Consider the following 22,058-nt stretch of genomic DNA (forward strand, 5'->3'; position numbering starts at 1 on the left):
TATACACTACAGAAAATTAACATGGCATATTTAGTAAACAAAGGTAAAAGAAGTATAAATAAAACAAACATGCTAAATGAGATTTCAATAGATTTAGGGCAGCAGAAAAAATACCAATTCAAAATTTGCAAGAGAACCCATATCATTAATTTTAGCCAATAAAGTGTTTAAAAGTGTACAAGGTCAAACAAGGCCTGAAAGCTTACAGTTGCTTTCTTAGGGCTCCTTCACACGGAGCTTTTATCCTGCAACTGAGATTGCTCCTTCAAGGAAGTTTGCAGGCTCTTTACATGATGCTGTGACCCTGCAGGGTGTCTCCTGCACTAAATGCCCTTTGTTCCATTTTTAAATAGATCACAGATAATGAGCTACTAAACTACCCCGTTGTGTTCTGCTTGTTTTCTCCATGAAAAGGGTTAAAGTAGCAAGAAAAGGAGCGAGATCAATGAAAGATAATGGAAGACTCAGGTACAGGGGGAAGGAGGGGGGAAGGGAAGGGGGAAAGGAGGTGCGTGTAAAGGGAGTCCTTGTGATTCTGCATTTAAAATGGAAGCAGAAAGCCCCGTTTTAAATGTAGGATTTTAGGCTGGTGTAGAGATGCCTTTAGATTTTTGAAGACTGCCTTCAGCTTATGGGGGCCATATACAAGATTAGGAACACACACATCTTTATAGGTGCACACCAAATGCAATGAAAGTTTAATAAAAAAGACACTTTTCTCACTTTTGTGAATAGGGAGTAGTGCAAGATCACAAAGCAGGGACTTGTAACAACCAAAATACGCTCACTGATCTACATAGAAGAGATCACAACTGTTCCTGTTCTTTGTTCTTGACATGGGTCTGCACAGCTGCTACTGAGACGGACTACATCAGGCATAGAGGCAAAGGTATATTGTGTGTAAATGCTATACTAATTAACTTCAGTTGTGAATTCAATGATCCATAAAGCAAATGGTTAAAATAGTGGATAATATATTTGCAGGAGACTGTTGCACTTGCAGTTTTGGTATCTATATTACTGTTCACAGTATATTTTAGGGCCAAGTTGTAACATGCTGAAGACATGGCTTTAAAATGGGGCCCTTCACTAGCCATTAACCAGTGATGTGAATACCATAATGGTATGAAAACATAGGATTCATCAAGTATGCATTTGCTAGCTCCCATTTTAATAAAAATAGAGTGTACCCGTTGGTTTCTTCCTACAGAGAAGGGTCACTAACTTACCTCAAGGTCACAGTCGTATTCTGTGCCATCCAAGAGCACCACTTTACACTGGACAGTTCTGATCCTCTTAGGAGTTTTTTGAACAGCTCTCTCCATTTGGATTTCACCTGTCTGTACTTCTTTGGTCTCCCTTTTGCCTTCCTCTGCATCTTGATTATCTTCCTTCACTTCAGAAACAATTTCTTTACTCTCTTCTTTAGCAGGCTGCATGAGAAAATGAATATTAACACACAGAAAGGCATTACCTACAGAATTGTATACTCAAATGAAATACAATGTGATATAACTCAATAAAGAATTATTATTCATGATCACTTATCTGATACATTTAGAAGAAAAAGTCAGTATTCTCTTTATATGATTGCTACTGTAATTTTGGCATTTCAAGTTCCAGCTTAATTTTTTGAGAATCAAGTTTGATTAATATTTCTATACAAATAAAAGGATCCTCTGTTGGTAGATTGGCAGGTCATCACTGATCTAAACTGCTTTTTGCCTCATTATGTACATTATTACGTAGTTGCACACAACAATAAGCAGACCTGTACATCAATTCATGGAATAAATACAGAAGCCGGGAGGAGGCTTTGGTGCTTGTATGAATCCTTTTCAGTTATGCATGCATACCCATATTCACCTTGCCTGGAGAGAAGTACAAATTGCCCACAGGGAAATAGCAGAGCTAACCTAGCGCCTCCAATTTGCAACAGGCCTCTACCATTATAGCCTTTAAACAAACCTACTGCAAAACCTACTGCACATGGCTCACTAAGGACAAGTCAGCTTATCTTGCAGAGCACTTTCCCAACCAGAAGTCTCCTGCTTTATTTTACAAGTGAAACCTTTCTATTTGTTTATCATCCACAACTAACTGGAAACAAGAGTGGATCTGCTCTTATCTCCTTTTATTTAATATCTCCTGCTTGCCCTGAGGCTACATCAATCACTGTGAAAGCCATAAAGTAATTTCCCTTGTAAGCAAAGAAGGAGGTTACAAGGTTCCCTTGTAACCTGCTAAGGAGAAGAAACTGGAATTTTGTACAGAGTTGGTCTAGGGCTTTGAAGCGCTTGCTAGACTTTTGAGAGTGGGGGCTGCTTACAGTTACTGCTTATGGTTAGCAGCGATGGGAAAACATGCTGAACACAGTGCTCTGCCACCTGTTATTTCAAGTTCTTCGGTAAACCAGAGGTGGGCAACTTTGGGAGGTCTGGGGGCCTTTTTTGCCCCCCTGTAAACCCCCCCACAGGCCCCCCATGTACAAAAAATGGGGGTGGGGATAAAAATGTTTTAAAAAACAAAACCGTGTCCAGAACTGCTATGACGGTCAAAACTAGCTCGTTTGCAAACTAATTTTAACCTGTTTGGGGTTCCATAGCTGCTACCAAATCCCCAAAATTTCAAAATTAGCATGCAAACAAGCTATGTTGGACCATTTGGGCACTCCATAGCAGCTCCAGATGCCATTTTGTTTGCAAAATTTTATAGGGGGTTGGAGGCTGCACTGGGGGCTGTGGGGAGGCTGCATGTGGCCCATAGGCTGCATGTTGCCCACCCCTGGGCTAAGCTCTGGCAATGAAAACAAGTGCTGAGGTCAAGCCCATGATTTCTGGTTGAAGGTGGGGACCAAGGAGAGAGTAAGAGGAATGCATAGGAGTAAGAGGAATTTCAGTTGCCGCTCCCTACTATGTTTGGGGTGCAAAAATGTCTCTCTCAATGGCCTGAGCCAGAATATCAGATCCTGGCTTAATGCAGGATATGCACAAGTTTTCTGTGTCCATATGCAGCCCCTTTGCTCCTACCTCACTTCTCCCTTCACAGAAGTCAGGAAGCTGCAATTAACCATAGCTTCCTGTTACGTCCAAACTGGGAAACTATGACCAATAGCTTCTAAACGAGCCAGGATTTGAAGCCACAGTTTAAAGTTGGTTTCCCAAACCTGCTTGCTTGGAACCCATTAGCCATAGTTTCCTGCTTCAGACATAATGGGAAGCTATGGTTAACAGCAGCTTCCTGACTTGTTAGACATATAAGCCAGGATTGGATTGTCCTAACGTGGCCATTGTTTAGACACTTCCATAGGAACGTAAGAGGAGCCATGCTGGATCACATCAAAGGTCTATATAGTTTAGCACACTATTTGCAGTGGCCAACCAGATGCCCATAAGAAACCCACAAGCAGGACATGAGTGTGACAGCACCCTTCCCCAGGTACTGGCATACAGAGGCATACTGCCACCAATACTGGAGGTCATATATATGTATATCTGTCTTGACTAATGACTAGTAGCCATTTACAAACTTATTTTGGAGAATTTGGTGTGGGGCAATGTTAGAAATGCAATCATTATATTAAAGTATAGGCATAGTTTACAAAGTCTGTAGACTAGAATACATTTGTTACAAGTGTTTTCAATCCCTCCCCCTCAAACCTCTGTGTTCCAGATCTCGATAGCTGATCATGGTTACTCTACAGAAAAGGCAGACTGTATGTGCTCAGAAGTTTTTATTAACATTTTCTGGGTTCGAGATCTGGCAGTGGACACATATGGTAGGCCTAACTCCTGAAACACCCTTGCTCAAATTAGCGATTGGCTCCTTTGTAGTTGCTACATCCCCCCTGCTTCTTTTTCTTAAAATAATTCTGTAATCAAGGAACGTTTGTAAGGAGTTTTGTTTTTTTAAATTTTAACCAGGATGGGATTACAGGATTTTGAAATATTTTTAAATCCATATGTAGGCACACAGTCCAGTAAGTTGAGGACTTATTTGCAAGGAAGGCTGTAAGTAAATTGCAAGAGTTAAGGCTAGTAAGGCAAGCCATTTCCCAAGAGTTTGGTTTATAGGCATACTCAGGGGCTGTTCTTTAAAAAAAATAAGCATTTTGTGGAAGCAGAATAAAACATCTGAATGTGGAAAATAGTATTAGGTTGGTTTCTAACAGTGTATTTTTTGTAAACATAGCACAACATGTTTAATACTTTAATACTTTATTCATCTATGTATAGTTTTAAGCAGTTAGGTGATCACCACACATGGACTTTAAACATGGAGTTTAAAGCATGCTATAAAATGTGATGCTCAAGAGCTCAATGACAACTGAAGTAGAGCAATACTGCATTATAATATCAATTTCCTTTTATGTAGCCAATCAATTCAATAAAGCCAACTTTCCAGAATACAGTGAAAAACGCCATGGTTTTACGCTTCAAGCTTGCAACTGAAAGCACTGAAATCTAACTAAAACTTGAGGGGGCAACAAAGCCCTCATGTTTGTTGCTTGTCTTTTTAAAAAAAGAGCTGCTACTTTCAGCAATTGCTGAAGCTCCTCTCTCTCTCTTCCTCCATGAAATCCTAAAGTCTTTTCAGAATCTGAAATCCTTTCATTAGCTGTTTCATACAACTAAACACACTTACTTCATTAAGAAAGAATTGCCTTGCTGGATCAGACCAAAATCTATACTCTAGCCCATTTAGCATTCTGCTTCTAGGAACAGCCAGCCAGATGCCCCTGGCAGGGCATGAATTTGTCCCCAGTAAATGGTATTCAGAAGTATGTTCCCTCTGAATATGGTGAACCATAACAGCAAAATAAACCGCTACTGGTAGACTTGTCCTCCATGATGACCTAGCTAGCAGCCTTCATTCGCTTGTTTTGAACAAGATGATCTATTAATCAGGAAGCCGGAGAACTTGGGGAAAGAGCATGTGTGTGAGAGAGGGAAACTCTTCACACCAGAGGACAACATGGGCTAGAATGGAGGGCCAGGGAGGAAATGGAGTAGAATCCTGTTAAATGTCTACAGTCAAAGAAAATTTTGACAGGGGAACAAAAACAACTGGAACAGGAGTCAACATTCTAAATCCCTACTCCTATTTTCCTAGTTGCAGTACCCAGCTCTGCAAGCCAGGGCTTGGCAGATGGGGAAGAAGGGCTTTTAAATATTTTTCGTAGTTGAGAAATAATTTGCAAAAACCACCCCACACTATAATATTTTGATGCCTAATAAATCCAGAAGACAAACATAAAATTATAGCCTTTAGAATTCCAGAAAAACTAAGCCTGTTAGACTGTTTTACTAGCCTACCCAACCTCCCACATCTATATTACTTATTTGTGCCACAATCAACAGCCTAAGAAGAAAATTAACTCTCTTCTTTACAAAAACTTGCCTGCCAGCTATACTGGACATGATTATTTATTGGCACAGGAGACCAGGTGAGTGTGGCTATTTACAAGCTGTATTAGTTTCCCACTTTCCCCTTTCATTTTAATCTCTCATTTATTTCAAGGCCCTCATTTTAAAAGGGGCAATACTATGATTTTGAACACGTGAAAGTAGTAGGATCAGAGCTTCAAGTTCATTCCAACACACATGATGAGCAATGCAAGAATCAGAATATGCCTCACCACCAATGGCAGATTGTTGGTAATGTGCAAGCATAATACGCAAGCTAGCAGTAGCTGTCCACCACCAACCACTGAGGCCACTAAGTCTTCATTCATTTGCTTTTATTTCCAGAATATACCTGCATCTCAGCACTAACAGCAAGTTTCTCTTCTTTGTCATCCACAGCTTCTTGCTGATTCTCAGTAACATCCTCCAGTTTTCCCTTAGTCTGAGCTGCCTCTTCTGGAAAAGAACATTCACTGTCCTCCTCTACTCTCTCTTCTTCTGATGCTGGAGGCTGTTTTTTCGTTTCACCTTTGGGTTCTGCCAAGCTGTACGATTTTTGTTTCTTAAGCCATGGGGGGATGAAGCGAGAAATACCCTTTCCTCCTGAGCTACTAGGGCTACTTTGGCTAGCTGGAGTCTGGGGGGTAGGAGGACCTTCTTCTATTTCAGATGTCTGTTCTTTTTTATTCTCCGGTGCATCCCCAGCATTTTCCTTTGTTGTGTTTGTTCCCAGCTTCTCTGATTCTTTCACTTCCGTTTCTGAACCAACTTCAGTCGTCATGATCACAGGATACACTAGAAATATAATACATTTTCTTGATTTTAGAACATTATTTAGACTTGTTGGCTTTTTTAGATCCTAGCCAAACTACCTAACACCCCTCTTCCCCAAACAAGGACTATCTTATGCTGTATCAACCACTAAAGTTTGAAACAGTTTGACCTACTGCACCTTTTAGTAAGAATTTAGAATACTTTCTACAAAAATCCTTAGAGAAAGCATGCAGCTCCTCCATTCTACCTGGTTCTAGGAGAATCCTATATCCAATTTACAAATTCAAGCAGCCAACCCCACACAAACAGAATATATTTCACTTTTCTAAACACCAATGTCTAATATCTGTGTGACCAAGAGCTTCAAACTTTCCCAGCTTGTCAGTATTTCCAAAATACCAGCACTTAAGCAAAAAATACTCCATCCTTCCATCTGGACCACACCAGAATGATCTCTCAGTCCCATCATTACTTCTCTTAGGCTGCAATCCTATACCCAGATATCTGGGGGTAAGCCCTACTGAACTCAATGGGGCTTACTTCGGAGTAGACATGTATAGGATTGCAATGTTAGTGACGTCCAAAAGATAAACACTTATTGTGTTCATCATCTTGTGTCAAACTCTGGGCCAGTCTTAGTGGAATAATTTAAAGATTAGACTTTTAAGCGAGTCTATCATTATTGGAACTGAAAGTAACATTCCATGAACTAAGAGAATTTCCCCCAAAAGCTGTAAGACAAGAGTGACAGAATGTCACTCTTTGCATGTATCTACTCCAAGCTTAATACTGTTGCTCACAATTGTAGTCTTGCAGTAACCCGATTCAGGTATTTATTTTACCTTACAGTTGAGCATGTGATCTGGGAACAGGACTGTGCTGTGTAACCCTACCCAAACGTCACACATGCAATGTAGTCCCATCCCCAGACATCACTGCATACAGCATGGATGCCTGCATAAAGGGACCTTCCACATATATAGCTAGCTGTACATGCAGTGGTCTCCACAAGAGCTGGAACCTGGTGCTATTGGGATTCCAGCTCACATGCAGGAATCTATATGTACAGCTGTACACAAGGCAACCCCTTCTATGCAGATGTCTGAACTATATGCATGGATATGAGAGTGTGGGGCTGGATCCGGAAGATCTGAATACTTCCACAGATCCCTTTCCTGCCCAAGGTCTTCGAGGGGGTGGTCGCTGACCAGATCCAGGCACATTTGGTTGAGACTGATTTTTTTGGATCCATTTCAGTTCAGGCCTGGTTTTAGTATTGAGACTGCTCTGGCTGCTCTGTATGATAACCTGTGTAGGGAGAGAGACAGGGAGTGTGTCCCTGTTGATGCTCCTTGATCTCTTGGCAGTGTTCAATACCATCAATCATGGTATCCTTCTGAAGCGACTGTCCAAGTTGGGGGCACTGCTTTGCAGTGGCTCCGTTCCTACCTGGACAGTTGTTTCCAGAGGGTGGTGCTTCGGGGCTACTGCTCAGCTCAATGGAAACTCATGACTGGGGTACAACTAATGAATTGGAAATTAGGCTAATTTGCATAGAATTATTTGCATCAGAAAGTTCTCTGATGCCCACCAAAGTAATCTAATTTAGTGTGTTTGTTTTACTTGTATTTAGTAAACAAAGCTTTAAAAAGTGCTCCATGTTAACATTTTTGTCCCATTACTCTCCATAAGTATTAGTCCTGAAATATTTAAAGGGGGAAATTAAAGCACACTTACAGCGTGATCCTATCCATGTCTATTCAGAAGTATGGCCCATTAACTCCAATAGAATTCACTGCCTAGTAAGGATATATAGGATTGCAGCCTCATTTTGATTTAAATGTTATGTTAGATTTTGTTTAAAACAAACCTCTACATAATATAACATTTATATTAGAATACTTGTAAACATCGAAACGCAACAGCATGTACTTTCCTTACATTGTTTAAATCTAAGAAAAACCAAACCAAAGGTACTGGAAACTATTGACACACTAATAAATTTTAGCAACCTAAAGCATGATGTGTTGACAACATCATCTATTTCAACAAGAGTTCAACTCTCTTCCACTGTTGGGGCACCTTTAAGTTTGCTCTCACTACTTATTTGTTTCATTTCACGCTGAAAGATACATGTATTTCAATGACATATATGTATTCACTTGCATACTTGCTAGGAATAACTGTCTGATAAACATTAATTGCAACTCTGAAACTGCCAAGCGTGCCTCATATTGTATTTGCAATCGGCATCCAGTCATTGTTACTAATGAACTTACAATATGGAAAAATTTCCACAAAAAAATAAGGCGCTGGAAACATTTTCTGTCCCACATCACTGATTAATTTGCAAATTCAAAATTTTCCAGAAAGACAAAACAAACTTAGCATTTATTAAGAAAACATAAAAACTTGAGCCCACAATCCCAGCAAAAGTGTACGTGTCAGAAATCCAAAGACTGGTCTCTTACTGTTCTACCACTAAACTGAAATGATATGTGACAAGAGTGTTCGTTAATGTGTTGTGTACACTAAGTTCCCATTTAGCTAGTGATTTGTTTTACTTTGCTCATTTTCCCTCCCAATATAGTATTTACAGTTTATATTCTTCCCTTTAAAAAGTTTAACAAGTCATCTGGTTCACACAAAGTCATACAACTGAGGCTGGAACTAGATGTTACTATAGATTTGGGGCTGCCTCTGAAAACAGTAGACCTGCAACTCATTCTGCCCCTCCTCCCTGACAAAACATGAGCTGTTATGTCATTGCATTCTGTGTTTCCTTGCCTGCATTCTGTTTGGCTGGCACAGCAACAGTGATTTAGGTCTTCCAAAAAATGTGAACTGGAAAATTAGGTTAATTTGCATACAATAATTTGCATCAGAAAATTCTGCTGCCCTAGAGCAGCCCTCCTCAGCCTGGTGCATCTGGAGGGCACCAGGTTGGGGATGGCAACCCTAGAGAGTGATCTAATTTAGTATGTTTATTTTACTTGCATTTGGGGGGGGGGAGCTAACAAAGAAGTACCCCATGTCCATTTTTTGTCTCAATACACCACAAGCATTTGAATTGAAATATTTGAAGGGGAAAATTAAAGCACGCTTAATATGATTTAAAAGTTATATAATGGAGATATTTTATTAGAATACTTGTAAAAATGTAAAGACCATAGCATTTACCTTACACTGTTTAAATTTATCAACGAAAAAAAGATACTGAAAACTGTTGACCCACGAATACATTTTAGCAACCCAAAGAACTGTGTGTGATAGGCTGACAATCACTCATCTACAACTTTGAAACTGCCAAGCTTGCCTAAAACAGTATTTTCAGTTGGTATCCATTTACTGTTACTAATGTATTTATGAAATGGAAAATTTTCCACAAAAAAATAAAGCACTGGAAAAATTTCTGCACCCCATCACTGCACCAGAGTGATACATAACACATTTTGTATTTTTAGATGTATAACAAAGAGAGAAGGAAATTACACAGGGCTGCTGGTTTTGGTGGCACCCCCCATTAAGTAGCCTCGTGTGGTGCAGAATGGTAGGCGGCTGAATAGCAACCGAAGCTCTCCCCACGGCCTGAGTTCGATCCCAGCGGAAGCTGGGTCCCAGGTAGCCGGCTCAGGTCGACTCAGCCTTCCATCCTTGCGAGGTCGGTAGAATGAGTACCCAGTTTTCTGGGGGAAAAGGTAGTCACAACTGGGGAAGGCAATGGCAAACTACCCCGCTATAGTCTGCCACAAAAACTCTAGCACAAGCGGCGTCCCTCTAGGGGTCAGTAATGACCCGGTGCTTGCACAGGAGGAACCTTTCCTTTGGGCCGCGGTGGCTTAGTGGTTAAGACGCTGAACTGCAGACTGGAAGGTCGGCAGGACAGCAGTTCGAGACCCGAGTGCTGCGTGACGGAGTGAGCTCCCGTCTTCAGTCCCAGCTTCTGCCAACCTAGCAGTTCGAAAGCAAGAAATTGCAAGTAGATAAATAGGTACCGCTTCGGCGGGAAAGGTAACAGCGTTCCGTGCACCTCGGTGTTCAGTCATGCCGGCCACATGACCACGGAAGCGTCTTCGGACAGCGCTGGCTCTTCGGCTTAGAAATGGAGATGAGCACCACACCCTAGAGTCGGACACGACTGGTTGGGGACACCTTTACCTTTTTTTACCCATTAAGTAAATCAGGTCAAAGATCCATCAAATCCAGCATTCAGTTTCCCACAGTGGCCAGCCTGTTGCTTTCAGGTAGTCCACAAGCAGGATATGAAGGCAACAGTGCTCCTCTTCTATTTACACAGAGTAAGTAGACCTAAATCAGGTTTAAAAAAATTCACATGCTAATTTGTTGCCCTATGATATACTTTGTGAAATTCTTTTGGATAACATAGGTCTGACCATAATGCTGATATGTAACCACACTGTTCTTTTATTCTGAATATCTAGCTAATGGGACCCGAAAATCTTCAAAGTGCAAAAATACATTTGGTTCCATAAAAATATCTCAAAGTCCCACCCTCAGTAATACCACAATGGTGACTTCTAAAAGAAACTTATTGTTTTGCCAGCGGAAGCTGAATCTTCAGAAGTCATGCCAATTTAATAACCCTCACATAACCCTAAAACAGACCATGACCTGGTTCAGATGACATGACAGCCCACCATGGGTTAATTAATCTTCGGGGCACCGGGGAACATACCATCCACCATTATGAATATGCAAGCCTGGATTGCCGTGGCTTGTTGTGTTGTCCGAATACAGGTGGCAGGGGCTATTTGAGGGTTAAACAACCAACACAGCAAGCCATGACAATCCCCAGCTGGGGCTTGCATAGTCATAATGGCAGCCGGCATGCAATGGAATTCCTCGCAGGTAAATTAACCCACAATGGGCTGTTGTGTCATGCAAACTGACCCCATGAGTTATGTGAGAGTTGTTTAGCCCTCACTTAACCACACTCATGGAGTTCACATGACATGACAACCTCCAAACGTAAGTTGCATATTCAAAATGGGGATTGGTGATGCAAAATGGCACCCACAGGCACCTTCATATGCTGCAGCCCATTGTGGCTTAAATAATCATGTGAACCAGGTCAATATAGTTGGTAAAATTATGTTCAGGCTTTCTGAACAAGGTTACCAGATTCTTATTGAAATAAAGACATTACAATAATGAATGTAATATTATATTTGAGTTCAGAATAATGTTTTAGCATGGCATATCACAATATTTTTTTCATTTGTTAGGACAAACTTCAAGAATGCATCAAATTCCATAAGCCACTAAAAACCGCTTGCTTAATCTTCAGGTAATCGGATGGTTTAAAGCAGGGATTTAATTATTAAAATATGCTGTGCCAGCATTTAGTTGCTATTAGTCCCATTACATATTTTAATGACTCCTACTTTGAAATAGTTACCCATTGCTAAGTGCCAAATTTGCTACTTTTTTTTCAAAAGCACATATAAAAGTAGTGCTAACAAATAGTTTGCCTTCAAATTATAGCAATTCTAGAGTCTTGCATTGCTTAAGCAGCCAGAATTTCCTTTGATGTTGTCTCTGCAGTTAAATTCCTCTCTCAAAGAGACAATCTGCTCTTCAGTTAAAAAAACAGGGTTGCCACTCCAGAAATAGGAGCTGCACAGAGAAAGCCTGGATGGAAGGTCTAGCTAGGTATACAGTGCCCTTATTTGCACATAAATTACTTCTATGGATCATACCCAGTATGAATGCAAGAATTAGAGCTGGGAGTCCAGTTGTCATCGACCCAAAAAACAAAAAAGGAAAAGTCAATAGTAGCTCAGTGTCTGGGAGATATCAAATTTACATTGTAATCCTGAACAAATGTACTTGGAGGTATGCCCAAGGATTTCAGCTGAATTAATTTACAAGTGCATGCCTCGGAATCAGAGACCAGGGTCACACGATCATGGAGGAAGAAATAGGCCATGGTGGCTTATTGCCCCCACCATGCTTACCAGTTGCATACCAGGAGAATTTGTAGGATTGGGGGCGGGGGTTCCTAACCATGGCACCAAGCCATCCTTACTGGGTTCGCACAACACAGTAGGCCATGCCACCAAGGACAATGATACAAATCCCCCCAGCATGCACAGCAAGCAAAATAAGCCACTGCGGCTTATTTCCTCCTCTGCGATCATGCAAATAGGCCCACTGTCTTGTGTAGTTAAGAACCTGGACCATGAAGACTACATTTACCCTCTATGTTTGCAACTATGAAGCCCACATTCAAAGGATTTGGGGTACTATTGTCTGACTGTGCTAGCTACCCAGGAGTCCAATGTTCCCTAGAAACAGCATTCTGAGAGCTGCTGCCCTGATCAGAAATTATTTAATGTAAGACATATAACTTTGCTATTCAAATCTAGGGAACACACACACACACACACACACACACACACGGGTTTTTAATGTAATATGTAAAGGCTTAGGACAGAATCGAATACAGCTACAGTTCTAGTGGAAACGAACGCTAGCACAATGGGGTAGAACTTGCTAGCGCAACTGAAAACTACCCCAAATTAGTACTTCCAGAATGGGGAGTCAGTGAAATTCCACTGACTTGTTCCATTCTGGAAACACTAATTTGGGGTAGTTTCCAGGGTTGTGCTAGCAAGTGTTAGTTTCCTGTTGTGCTAGCATTCATTTCTGCTAGCACAAGTTGTTTAGTGGTGGCGGACTGCCTGCACTGGATACTGCCCTCAAAAATTAGCTTGCATTGCTTTAAAGAGGGGAATCACCATATAGATTAAATTGTATGCATTCTGCTACCAGAGGGCATGAGACTGGACTTTTGAAAAGGATCCCATATCTGTTCTATACAAAATAACTGTATAATAACTACTGGGTAACTAAAACTTTAATAGCTAAATATTTTAGGTTTAAAGTCACCTTGAAATTATCAAACTCTGGATTAATGAGATAAATTATGCTAAAAGGGTATTTGGGGCAGTATCCAACTGTGCTGCTCCACTTACGCCATTGATGTAGCACTAGCATAAGTGACTTTTAGTGCAATGCCAACAGTGCAACATCTGTAGTGTATGCTGGTGCAATAGGTTTCCAGAAAACTTGTCGCACCAGCATATGCTATTGGCATTGCACTAGAGGTCACTTATGCTAGCACAACATCAATGGCATAAGCAGTGTGGCAGCACTGGATACCGCCCATAATGTTTGCTTCAGCAATTAAATCTGTAATAACAGTCAGTATTTCCCTTCCAACAATACAAAATATTCAGGACAAGAATACAGGCAACTTAGTTATCATAGTTTACAAATCATTTGAAGAGTGTCATTTAAAAAAAACTGTTACTATTCAAAAGAAAAAGTTCTATATTAACTTAGATTCTTTAAAGGCATGATATTTTTACAGCTCAATCATATGCAGAGTTAGATGCACCTAAACGCACTGAAATCAATGGAACAGGAGTAAGTAATTTCTGCCTTAGCTTGGGGAAAGCCACAAACAGCAGCATATGACCCAATTTTGTAAGCCTGGTTATCTCCTATAATAAAATGATAATTTGATGGAATAGATTAATCAATAATCTGGATACTTTCAGAAAAGTATTTTGCCAACCACCAAAATTCCATGTATATGCTATTAGTATCTCTAACTACAAATTATTTTCCATTTTTATATACATAAACATTTTCCACCACCTTCCACAGGTGAATATATCAGTAATTAAAATCTTGCTACCCTACAGAAGAGGACTAGAAGAACATATTTCTTTGCAAGTATTTTAAAATTTAAATACAGTTAGTTACAGAATGAAAGCATAAAAATAAGATGCCTGGCAGGTACAAACAGTAAATATTTGAAACAGTAATTTGATACTATTAGTACAATAAAAATAAAGATAATGCCACAAAAGCAGTGGTGTGAGTTTTCTGGAAAATTTTGAATTTTTTAAAACATTTTGAATATTTCCATAGGAAAATTGTCAGTTTGTATTGGAAAATTTTCCAGTGCAAATTAGGTTAGGTTGCATGGGGTCATTTGTATCAGAAAATTTTCCATTTGCATCAGAAAATGTTCTGAAGCCCCAGAGCAGTGGTGGGCAACTTGTGGTCATCCAAATATTTTGGCCTACAGGCTCCCACCATCCCTAACCACTGGCTAGAGCCGTAGGCCAAAATAACTGGAGATCCACATGTTGCCCACCCCTGCCCTAGAGAGATCTAATTTAGCATTTTTATTTTACTTGTATTTAAGTAAACAAAGCTAAAAAAACTAACCCATGTTAATTTTTTGTCCCAATATACCACAAGTATTTGATCTGAAATGTCTGAGGAAAAAAATTAAAGCACACTTAATGTGATTTAAATGTTATATTATGAAGAAATTTGTATTAGAATACTTGTAAAATTTGGAAGTCAATAGCATGTACTTCCCTTACAGTATTTAAATTTAAGAAAAACCAAAGGTACTGAAAACTGTTGAAACGCTAATACATTTTAGAACTGTGCATAAAATGCTGACAACTGCTCATCTATTTCAACAAGAGTTCAACTCTCTTCCACTGAAGTTGTTGAGGCACCTTCAGTTTGGCTGTCACTATTTCACTCTAAGACATATATGTATTTCAATGAAATATATGTATTCTTGGGATAATCACCTGGAAAATATTAATTATAAGTTTAAAACTAACTGCCAAATTTGCCTAATACTGTATTTGCAACTGGTATACATTCATTTTTACTAAGGAACTTATGAAATGTAAAATAATGGACTGGATAATTTTCCTGGAAAATTTTCCACCTAACTTCATTGCACAAAAGTGTTTTAAAAAGACATTTCCTGAAAAGTATTAACATCAAAACGACAACATGTCAATGTCCCCTGTTTAAGCATTTGTGACTACCAACACTTTCTAACAACTCCTACTGATTCCACCTATTGCATATTCAGAATCGCAACTACCAAAGCCAGCTATGTCTAAACTGAATTAAATTAAATAATTCTGTACATTTTATTGTAGAAGCATATCATCTGTTAGAGGTTTATTACATATTACTGAAGATGTGTATAGCCAGTCTCAGATTCTAATTATAAATACAGTCTTTTTTGCAACATTAAACTATAAAACATCCAGTTTCAGAGTTAAAAGCCATTACTTTCCTTAAGCTGCAATTTCTGAACTACTTGATTCAATATTCACTCACAGCATAGCTAACTCATAATTTAGTGTTTGGTGCCATCATGTAAATGACATTGATCACAAGCCAAAGTATCCATATCTATATCGACACATACATATATATTTTCTATTTTATAACAGGCTGAAATCAACTCACCCTTTCCCACTCAACTAAAGCAACTCAAACCTCATTTACTTTTGCACGTTAATTTTTGTATACTGATAAGCAATTTAAGGTCTATAACAGCAATTAAAGAAATCACTCCAAAATTACATACATGTTATTTTTGTTCTGCATATCAAACCAGTGCTGTGCAATTCCTTGTCATTAAAAGCAATGCAGCCAACTGATGAAAAATCAGTCTCTTTGTACAGTTTAATGAACAAGACTGGCCCCACCCAAGCCCCGACTTTGCTGAGAAAGGCATGCCCAGTGGAAAAGAACTTAGTTCCAATTCACTTCATTCCAGCAGCAGGAGAATGCACATGGGTCACTCTGTTTTCCTGTTATCTCTCATACAAAGCAAGAGAATACTCTGTATGTGGGGGGAAAGCTAGTAAAAGGAGAAACCTGCCCCTGTTTGGGGCAGGGTCTATATTTAAGCTCTTATGATAAGGTACAATAATTTGTTCTGAGAAACTCAAAGCAAGTAATTATTTAAGTAGTGCTAATATTCTATGTGTATTCTAGCTTATAGGAATAAGGAAATATTTCACTTCCTATGTTCTCTTAAAAAAATTAGTGTCAGTCTAACAGCTGTGGGTCCAGGAAGGTTATCTTTCAACATTAACAATGTTACAGATAAATCTCCTTTCAGAGGCTACTGCTTTAACAGAACAGTTTCACTATAATGAACAAAAAGGATCAACACAGCTGCAACAATATACAGGGGAAAACAGCAAAAAATTGCATAGGAAGAGACCATTATATCCCTCACATAATTCAATTTTCTCAAGAGAAATTGTCTTTACAAACAAGCAAGGCAGTTAATCTGCTCAGCCTCTCAATGTTCATGCCCCCCCAAAAAAAACTTATTTCAAGGTCTTAGGCGTTTCTAAAACAATGCAAAAACAAACAAGAACAGCCTAAAACAGATAAAGCCGTAGTAAGTATCCATCAAAATAGAGGCAAGTCCCTATTTGCTCTCAAAATCTTAGAACAGGACAGTACAGTGGTGCCTAAACAGAAATTGCAGCAACAGCAGCCAAATGTTTGGAAAGGGTATTCCACAGATTGGACATTGCAACACAAAAGACTCTACCCTTGGCAGCCACCTGCCTGACTTCCAAAAGGTACAGTTATCAGGGACAAGGCTGCAGGTTATCAGGGACAAGGCTGCAGGAAGGAGCACTCAAAGCATGGTATTTGGGCCTGGATGCCTCTCCAGGGAGGCCACCTGCCTGATCTCTTTTCCAGGGGACTCTCCCAGAGCAAAAGATCAGGCAGGCAGCCTCTTGGGAGGCCACCTGCCTGTGAGATCCCTTGCTCTGGGAGAATCCAGAGAGGCTGCTTGCCCACCCAATCTCTCCTTTGGGGGACTCTCCCAGAGCGAGAGATCCACTGGGTGGGTAGGCGGGCTCTCCAGAGAGCACACCCAACCAATTTCTTGCTCTGAACCCCCACCCAAAGCAAGGAGGGGGCTCTAGATAACCTGCCTGTCTTGATTTCTTGTTTTGTGAGAGGGCTCAGAACAAGAGATGGGGTGGGGGGGGCTGCTCCTCCAAGGAGCCCTGCTTGGTGCTGTGGAGCCAGTGAAGCAGCAGTGCTCACAGGAGCCCTCCCAGCAGGGGCGGGGAGAGGCACAACCCACTGCCTCAGCAGGGAATTCACCCTGCCTCATGGGAGGTCCAGGTCTGTTTCTGGGCACAATTCAAGTGAAGTCCCATATGACGTTTTCAACTAGTCATTTGGAAGATATGAGCCCTGAAATGAGGTGGTTATGGCTGTGTTTGTTCACTGGGTGGAGCAAGGGTGGGCAGTTTGTGGTCCTCCAGATGCTCTGGCCATTGGCTATGCTGGCTAGGGCTGAGTTATAGGCCAAAACATCTGGATGGCCACAAGTTGCCCACTCCTGCGGCAGAGGAATAAGGTCATGTCCAAAGCATGCACAGGTACAAGAAAATGGCATATGTTATGTATGCAAATAAAGACCATGTGCACACAGTGCACCTCCACCACAACCGACCCAACTCCAAAATTCACTAGCTGCCACTGTTTAGCCCTGAAAATAAGGCAGACGTGAACAAGAACAAAAACCACTTTAAAAACAGTGACTGATAGCAATACTGAAAACTAAAAACACTGAACAAACTGGAGAGAGAGTTCAAGGTCAGAAAGAAGTGGGAAATGACTAAGGAATCAATTTGGTTTTTGGTATTTCCCTCATTCTAGATTCCACAAGCTCCTTTCATGAGGCAATGTCAACCTTCCAAATATGTTTCATTCCAGCTGTTCAGGACAGTCGAATGAAACTAAATTTTTAGGCACTCTCTCAGAAAATATGTCTAGATGTGGTTCCCAGAATTTACTACATTTGTTAGACTACTAAAAAAAAAAAAAAGGCACTGATACTACTCTTGAAAAAACTTTAATCACTAATATTTGTTTGTCTCCATATTTACAAACTTTTACACATCCCTACCTCTACACTTAGATCAAGAATCACACCTCCCACCTGCTATTTTCACTCCACATAGAATATACCTGCATATCAAGTTCCCATGGTTATTTGAACGTAACAAATCAACCCTAAGCCTGAATATTAAAACTTTGACAAGGAGTTTTAACACCAAAGATTATGGAAAGACATTGTCAATACAAATAACAAGTAGCAAAGTCTGAACAGCCTTATTCTGTTGCAACTGGTTCTGGGGGTGGGTACCCACCTACCCACTGCTGCTCCTCTCCATTCCCCAGCCTCCAATATGGGTTGTTTTTGTGGCCACAGCAGAGAGCTGTGAAGCATACCATGGAGAGACCAGGGGTGAAGGCAAGGGGTGGGTGAAGTACTCTCTTTATCCAGCTTTAGACTGAAAAAATGCTTCTACATGTGAGACTGAAGTGCACTGTGCTCTTTTAAAGCTTAATTAGTACTAACTTAAGGTCTAAAAAAGGAGAATGAGTACACCATGCACAGTTCTATCGCTTTAGCAAAGCTGGACTTTCCTGGCTGCCTGTAAGCAATTTTTACTTACCACAGTTGGTTAGTCAAGTAGTTGATTATAAGCTTTATGGGGTACTTTATGTAAAGGGAGTTCCCCTGGTTGTAAGTTTGAAGACAACTAGAATTCCACTGTGGGAAGGAAGAGAAAGGAAGAAGGATGAGTAAGAGGTTTAGGTTTTCTTTTTTCCAGTTTTTTTTTTTAATGATTAGCATGTTAAAAATGTACAGCCTACCATAAAGTTATTCAATCCTAAATGTTACTTCAGAACTACTATTAAGTTTCTACAGCAACAAGTAGACTGTACATAGGTAACAGCTGCAGCATCAATTTAATTATGTGCCATTTATGAACACAAAACAAGAGGGAGGGCTGTGACAAGGTGGGTGGGTATACTGGTTAATTCAATTATTGATATGTGACCAGACCAATACAGGATGCAACCATATGAAGTCGTAGCCATGCCATTCTGGAAGGTCATGAATCAGTCCTTAATCTTTCCATTGCCCAGTTCTGGAGATATTTTTTCTGTCAATAAAATAATTCATTATATGTAGTAAATGGAGTTAGACATTAGCACTAAAAAAATGTATTATGGCCTTCATTTATCGGCAGGTCTGTACTAGGGTAGCAAATCATGACAAGTGAGGAGGGGGTTAAAAATTGCAATCTTCTATGGACATTTCATGTTGGGCTACAGAAGCAGTATTGTTTTTAATGGAGTATGCATATTTTAAACTCTATTTTGGTGATAATTTCAGGCTACGTAACTAAGTTTTAAGAGAGCTAGAGTTGTGTTAAATCCTGCCAACTCACTGAGATGATGTCAAAGCAAACACACTGAATCTTGACTGGCCACATTCGCATGTCATGCTAAGCCCTGTGAATAAGCTATGCAGTGCGGGTTGTTTGCAGAACAACCCATGATGCACCCAACAGACGTGGCTTGTTCTCTCCCTCCTTCCCCCTCAGTCCTCCAGCTGGTATCCCAGTGTGCTTTGTGGCACAACCCATTTTGTCTCCCCCTCCCCACTCTGATCGCTACCCCTTTTTGTTTGCCACTGGTTTTAAAAAGTTTTTCAAAACCTCAAAAATGCGCAACTGGGGATCATATTTTTTCGGCTGCAGAACATTGTGCAAGTTTGTTCGTGATTATAATTATACTTATTATTGTCAGTCTTTCACAAATGCGCTGTTAGATATGTGTACTCTTGCCTGGTCAATTTCCTTGTATGTTTCAGCTGTCAAAGGGAGCCAGAGGAGGAGGAGGAGGCAATATACAAGGAAATTGACAAGGCAGGACTGCATATAGGCTAATTTGCACCCAGTCGCCAGGGTCCAACTGCTGAGTTGTCAATTGAAAAGCACAGAAAAGGGGGGGGGGAGAGTGGCAAAAGAAGGTGCACCAAAAGGGGGCGGGAGACTTATCTCCCCCTTGGCAATATGATCCTGTCGCTTTTAAGTGCTGAACTACACTTCTCAGTGCCCTCCATCTTTTCAACGCTTCCCAAGTCTCCAGCTACTCCAGAAAGGGGAAATATTGGCTCCCCCCACTTTTCACAGCTTTTTGGAGCACTTCCTGCTGCAGCTACTGCAATTTCCTGACAGTTCTAGAAAAAAACCCTGAGAAGGCATCTGAACATGAGGGAAGGAATGGGGGCCCATCGGGGGAGGGAAGGTGTAAGTACTGTTAGTGCTGGCACCCCCATTTGCTCTGTCCTGTACTGCCACCTCCGAAAGGGTTTTGTTTTGTTTTTTTAATTGTCAGGAATATTTGCAGTTTTTTGGACTGGGAAATATACAAAAATTTAATGGCTGCGAAGTAAATGGAGAGAACATTAACGGAGCAGTTAATGCAGGTGCACATAATTCCCCTCCATTTACTTCCCAGCCATTATATTTGCACACATCTCTGCATTTTTTTTTTTTTTAAACAACTGTCAAGGAACCATCACAGCAGTAAGTGTTCTGAAAAGCAGCCGCGAAAAGCAGGGGGAGCCAATATCTCCCCTTTACAGCCTCTGAACAACCCAGCACTCCGGATTCACATGTCACCCTACACAACCTCCAATCTGAGATTCTTTACCAAAAGCAGAAGTGGCTTGCATGCAGCGTGCATCCCTGCAAATTGTGGGTTAAATAATCCACAATTTGCCACTGTGACACGCGACCCAGGTTTATAGCTTTCACAAACAATGAAATTAAGCAAGGCTGCATGGCTTACAAGACCATTTCCCCCTAGCCTACACAGTGCTGCATTACCCCTATGATGCACTTGCCTACAACCAGTCATTCAGAGAAAAATCATTTCCAGGAAGGGGTAGGGAGGGCTTCACATGTTAGATGCAGTCCATGGGCTGTGGGACACCTCTTAAGAATAACTGTGCTGAAATATAAGGTTATGCTACAAAGACAACCTTAATCTAGACAAGATCATGGACACTTTGTTGTTGTTGTTGTTCAGTCGTTCAGTCGTGTCCGACTCTTCGTGACCCCATGGACCATAGCACGCCAGGCCTTCCTGTCCTGCGCTCTCTCCCGGAGCGTGCTCAAGTTCATATTCATTGCATCCGTGATGCTATCTAGCCATCTCATCCTCTGCCGTCCCCTTCTCCTTTTGCCTTCAGTCTTTCCCAGCATCAGGGTCTTTTCCAGGGAGTTTTCTCTTCGCATTAGGTGGCCAAAATATTGGAGCTTCAGCTTCAGTATCTGTCCTTCCAATGAGCACTCAGGGTTGATTTCCTTTAGGATGGACTGATTTGACCTCCTTGCAGTCCAGGGGACTCGTAAGAGTCTTCTCCAGCACCACAGTTCGAAAGCATCCATTCTTCGGCGCTCAGCCTTCCTTATAGTCCAGCTCTCACAGCCATACATTACTACTGGGAAAACCATAGCTTTGATTAGACGGACCTTTGTCGGCAAGGTGATGTCTCTGCTTCTTCCTATGCTGTCTAGGTTGGCCATAGCTTTCCTCCCAAGGAGCAAGCGTCTTTTAATTTCATGGCTACAGTCACCGTCTGCGGTGATCTTGGAACCCAAGAAAGTAAAATCTGTCACTGCTTCCATTTCTTCCCCTTCTATATGCCAGGAAGTGATGGGGCCAGATGCCATGATCTTCGTTTTTTTAATGTTGAGTTTCAAACCAGCTTTTGCACTCTCCTCTTTCACCCTCAACAAGAGGCTCTTGAGATCCTCTTCGCTTTCTGCCATTAGGGTGGTATCGTCTGCATATCGGAGGTTGTTGATAATTCTCCCAGCAATCTTAATTCCGACCTCTGATTCATCCAACCCGGCATTTCTCATGATGTACTCTGCATATAAGTTAAATAAGCAGGGTGACAATATGCAGCCTTGTCGTACTCCTTTCCCAATTTTGAACCAATCGGTTGTTCCATGTCTGGTTCTTACTGTTGCTTCTTGACCCTTGTACAGGTTTCTCAGGAGACAGGTAAGGTGGTCTGGTACTCCCATCCCTTTAAGAATTTGCCACAGTTTGTTGTGATCCACACAATCAAAGGCTTTAGCGTAGTCAATGATCATGGACACTGCA

General features: G+C 40.8%; 1 protein-coding gene across 21 annotated transcripts in view; it reads right to left on the reverse strand.

The window, feature by feature from the left end:
- The window catches only part of EPB41L2 (erythrocyte membrane protein band 4.1 like 2), a 127,619-nt gene that overhangs the window by 81,268 nt on the left and 24,293 nt on the right, over window positions 1-22,058 (reverse strand). For 17 of the 21 annotated variants that reach the window (XM_084827517.1, XM_084827516.1, XM_084827510.1 and 14 more), the window contains exons 2-3: window positions 5,758-6,200; window positions 1,230-1,433 (exon numbers count right to left, since the gene is read on the reverse strand). In XM_084827517.1, the coding sequence (XP_084683643.1) occupies window positions 1,230-1,433; window positions 5,758-6,186 (633 nt within the window). In that variant the 5' untranslated portion in view covers window positions 6,187-6,200. Of the gene's footprint in view, window positions 1-1,229; window positions 1,434-5,757; window positions 6,201-18,541; window positions 18,640-22,058 lie in introns of all 21 variants that reach the window. The other 4 variants (XM_084827518.1, XM_084827511.1, XM_084827505.1 and 1 more) reach the window with 1 other exon arrangement.

The sequence above is a fragment of the Heloderma suspectum genome, chromosome 1 (assembly GCF_057233095.1).
Source record: "Heloderma suspectum isolate Gila_16-S chromosome 1, 16-S_ref, whole genome shotgun sequence".
In the NCBI taxonomy this organism is placed as follows: Eukaryota; Metazoa; Chordata; class Lepidosauria; order Squamata; family Helodermatidae; genus Heloderma; species Heloderma suspectum.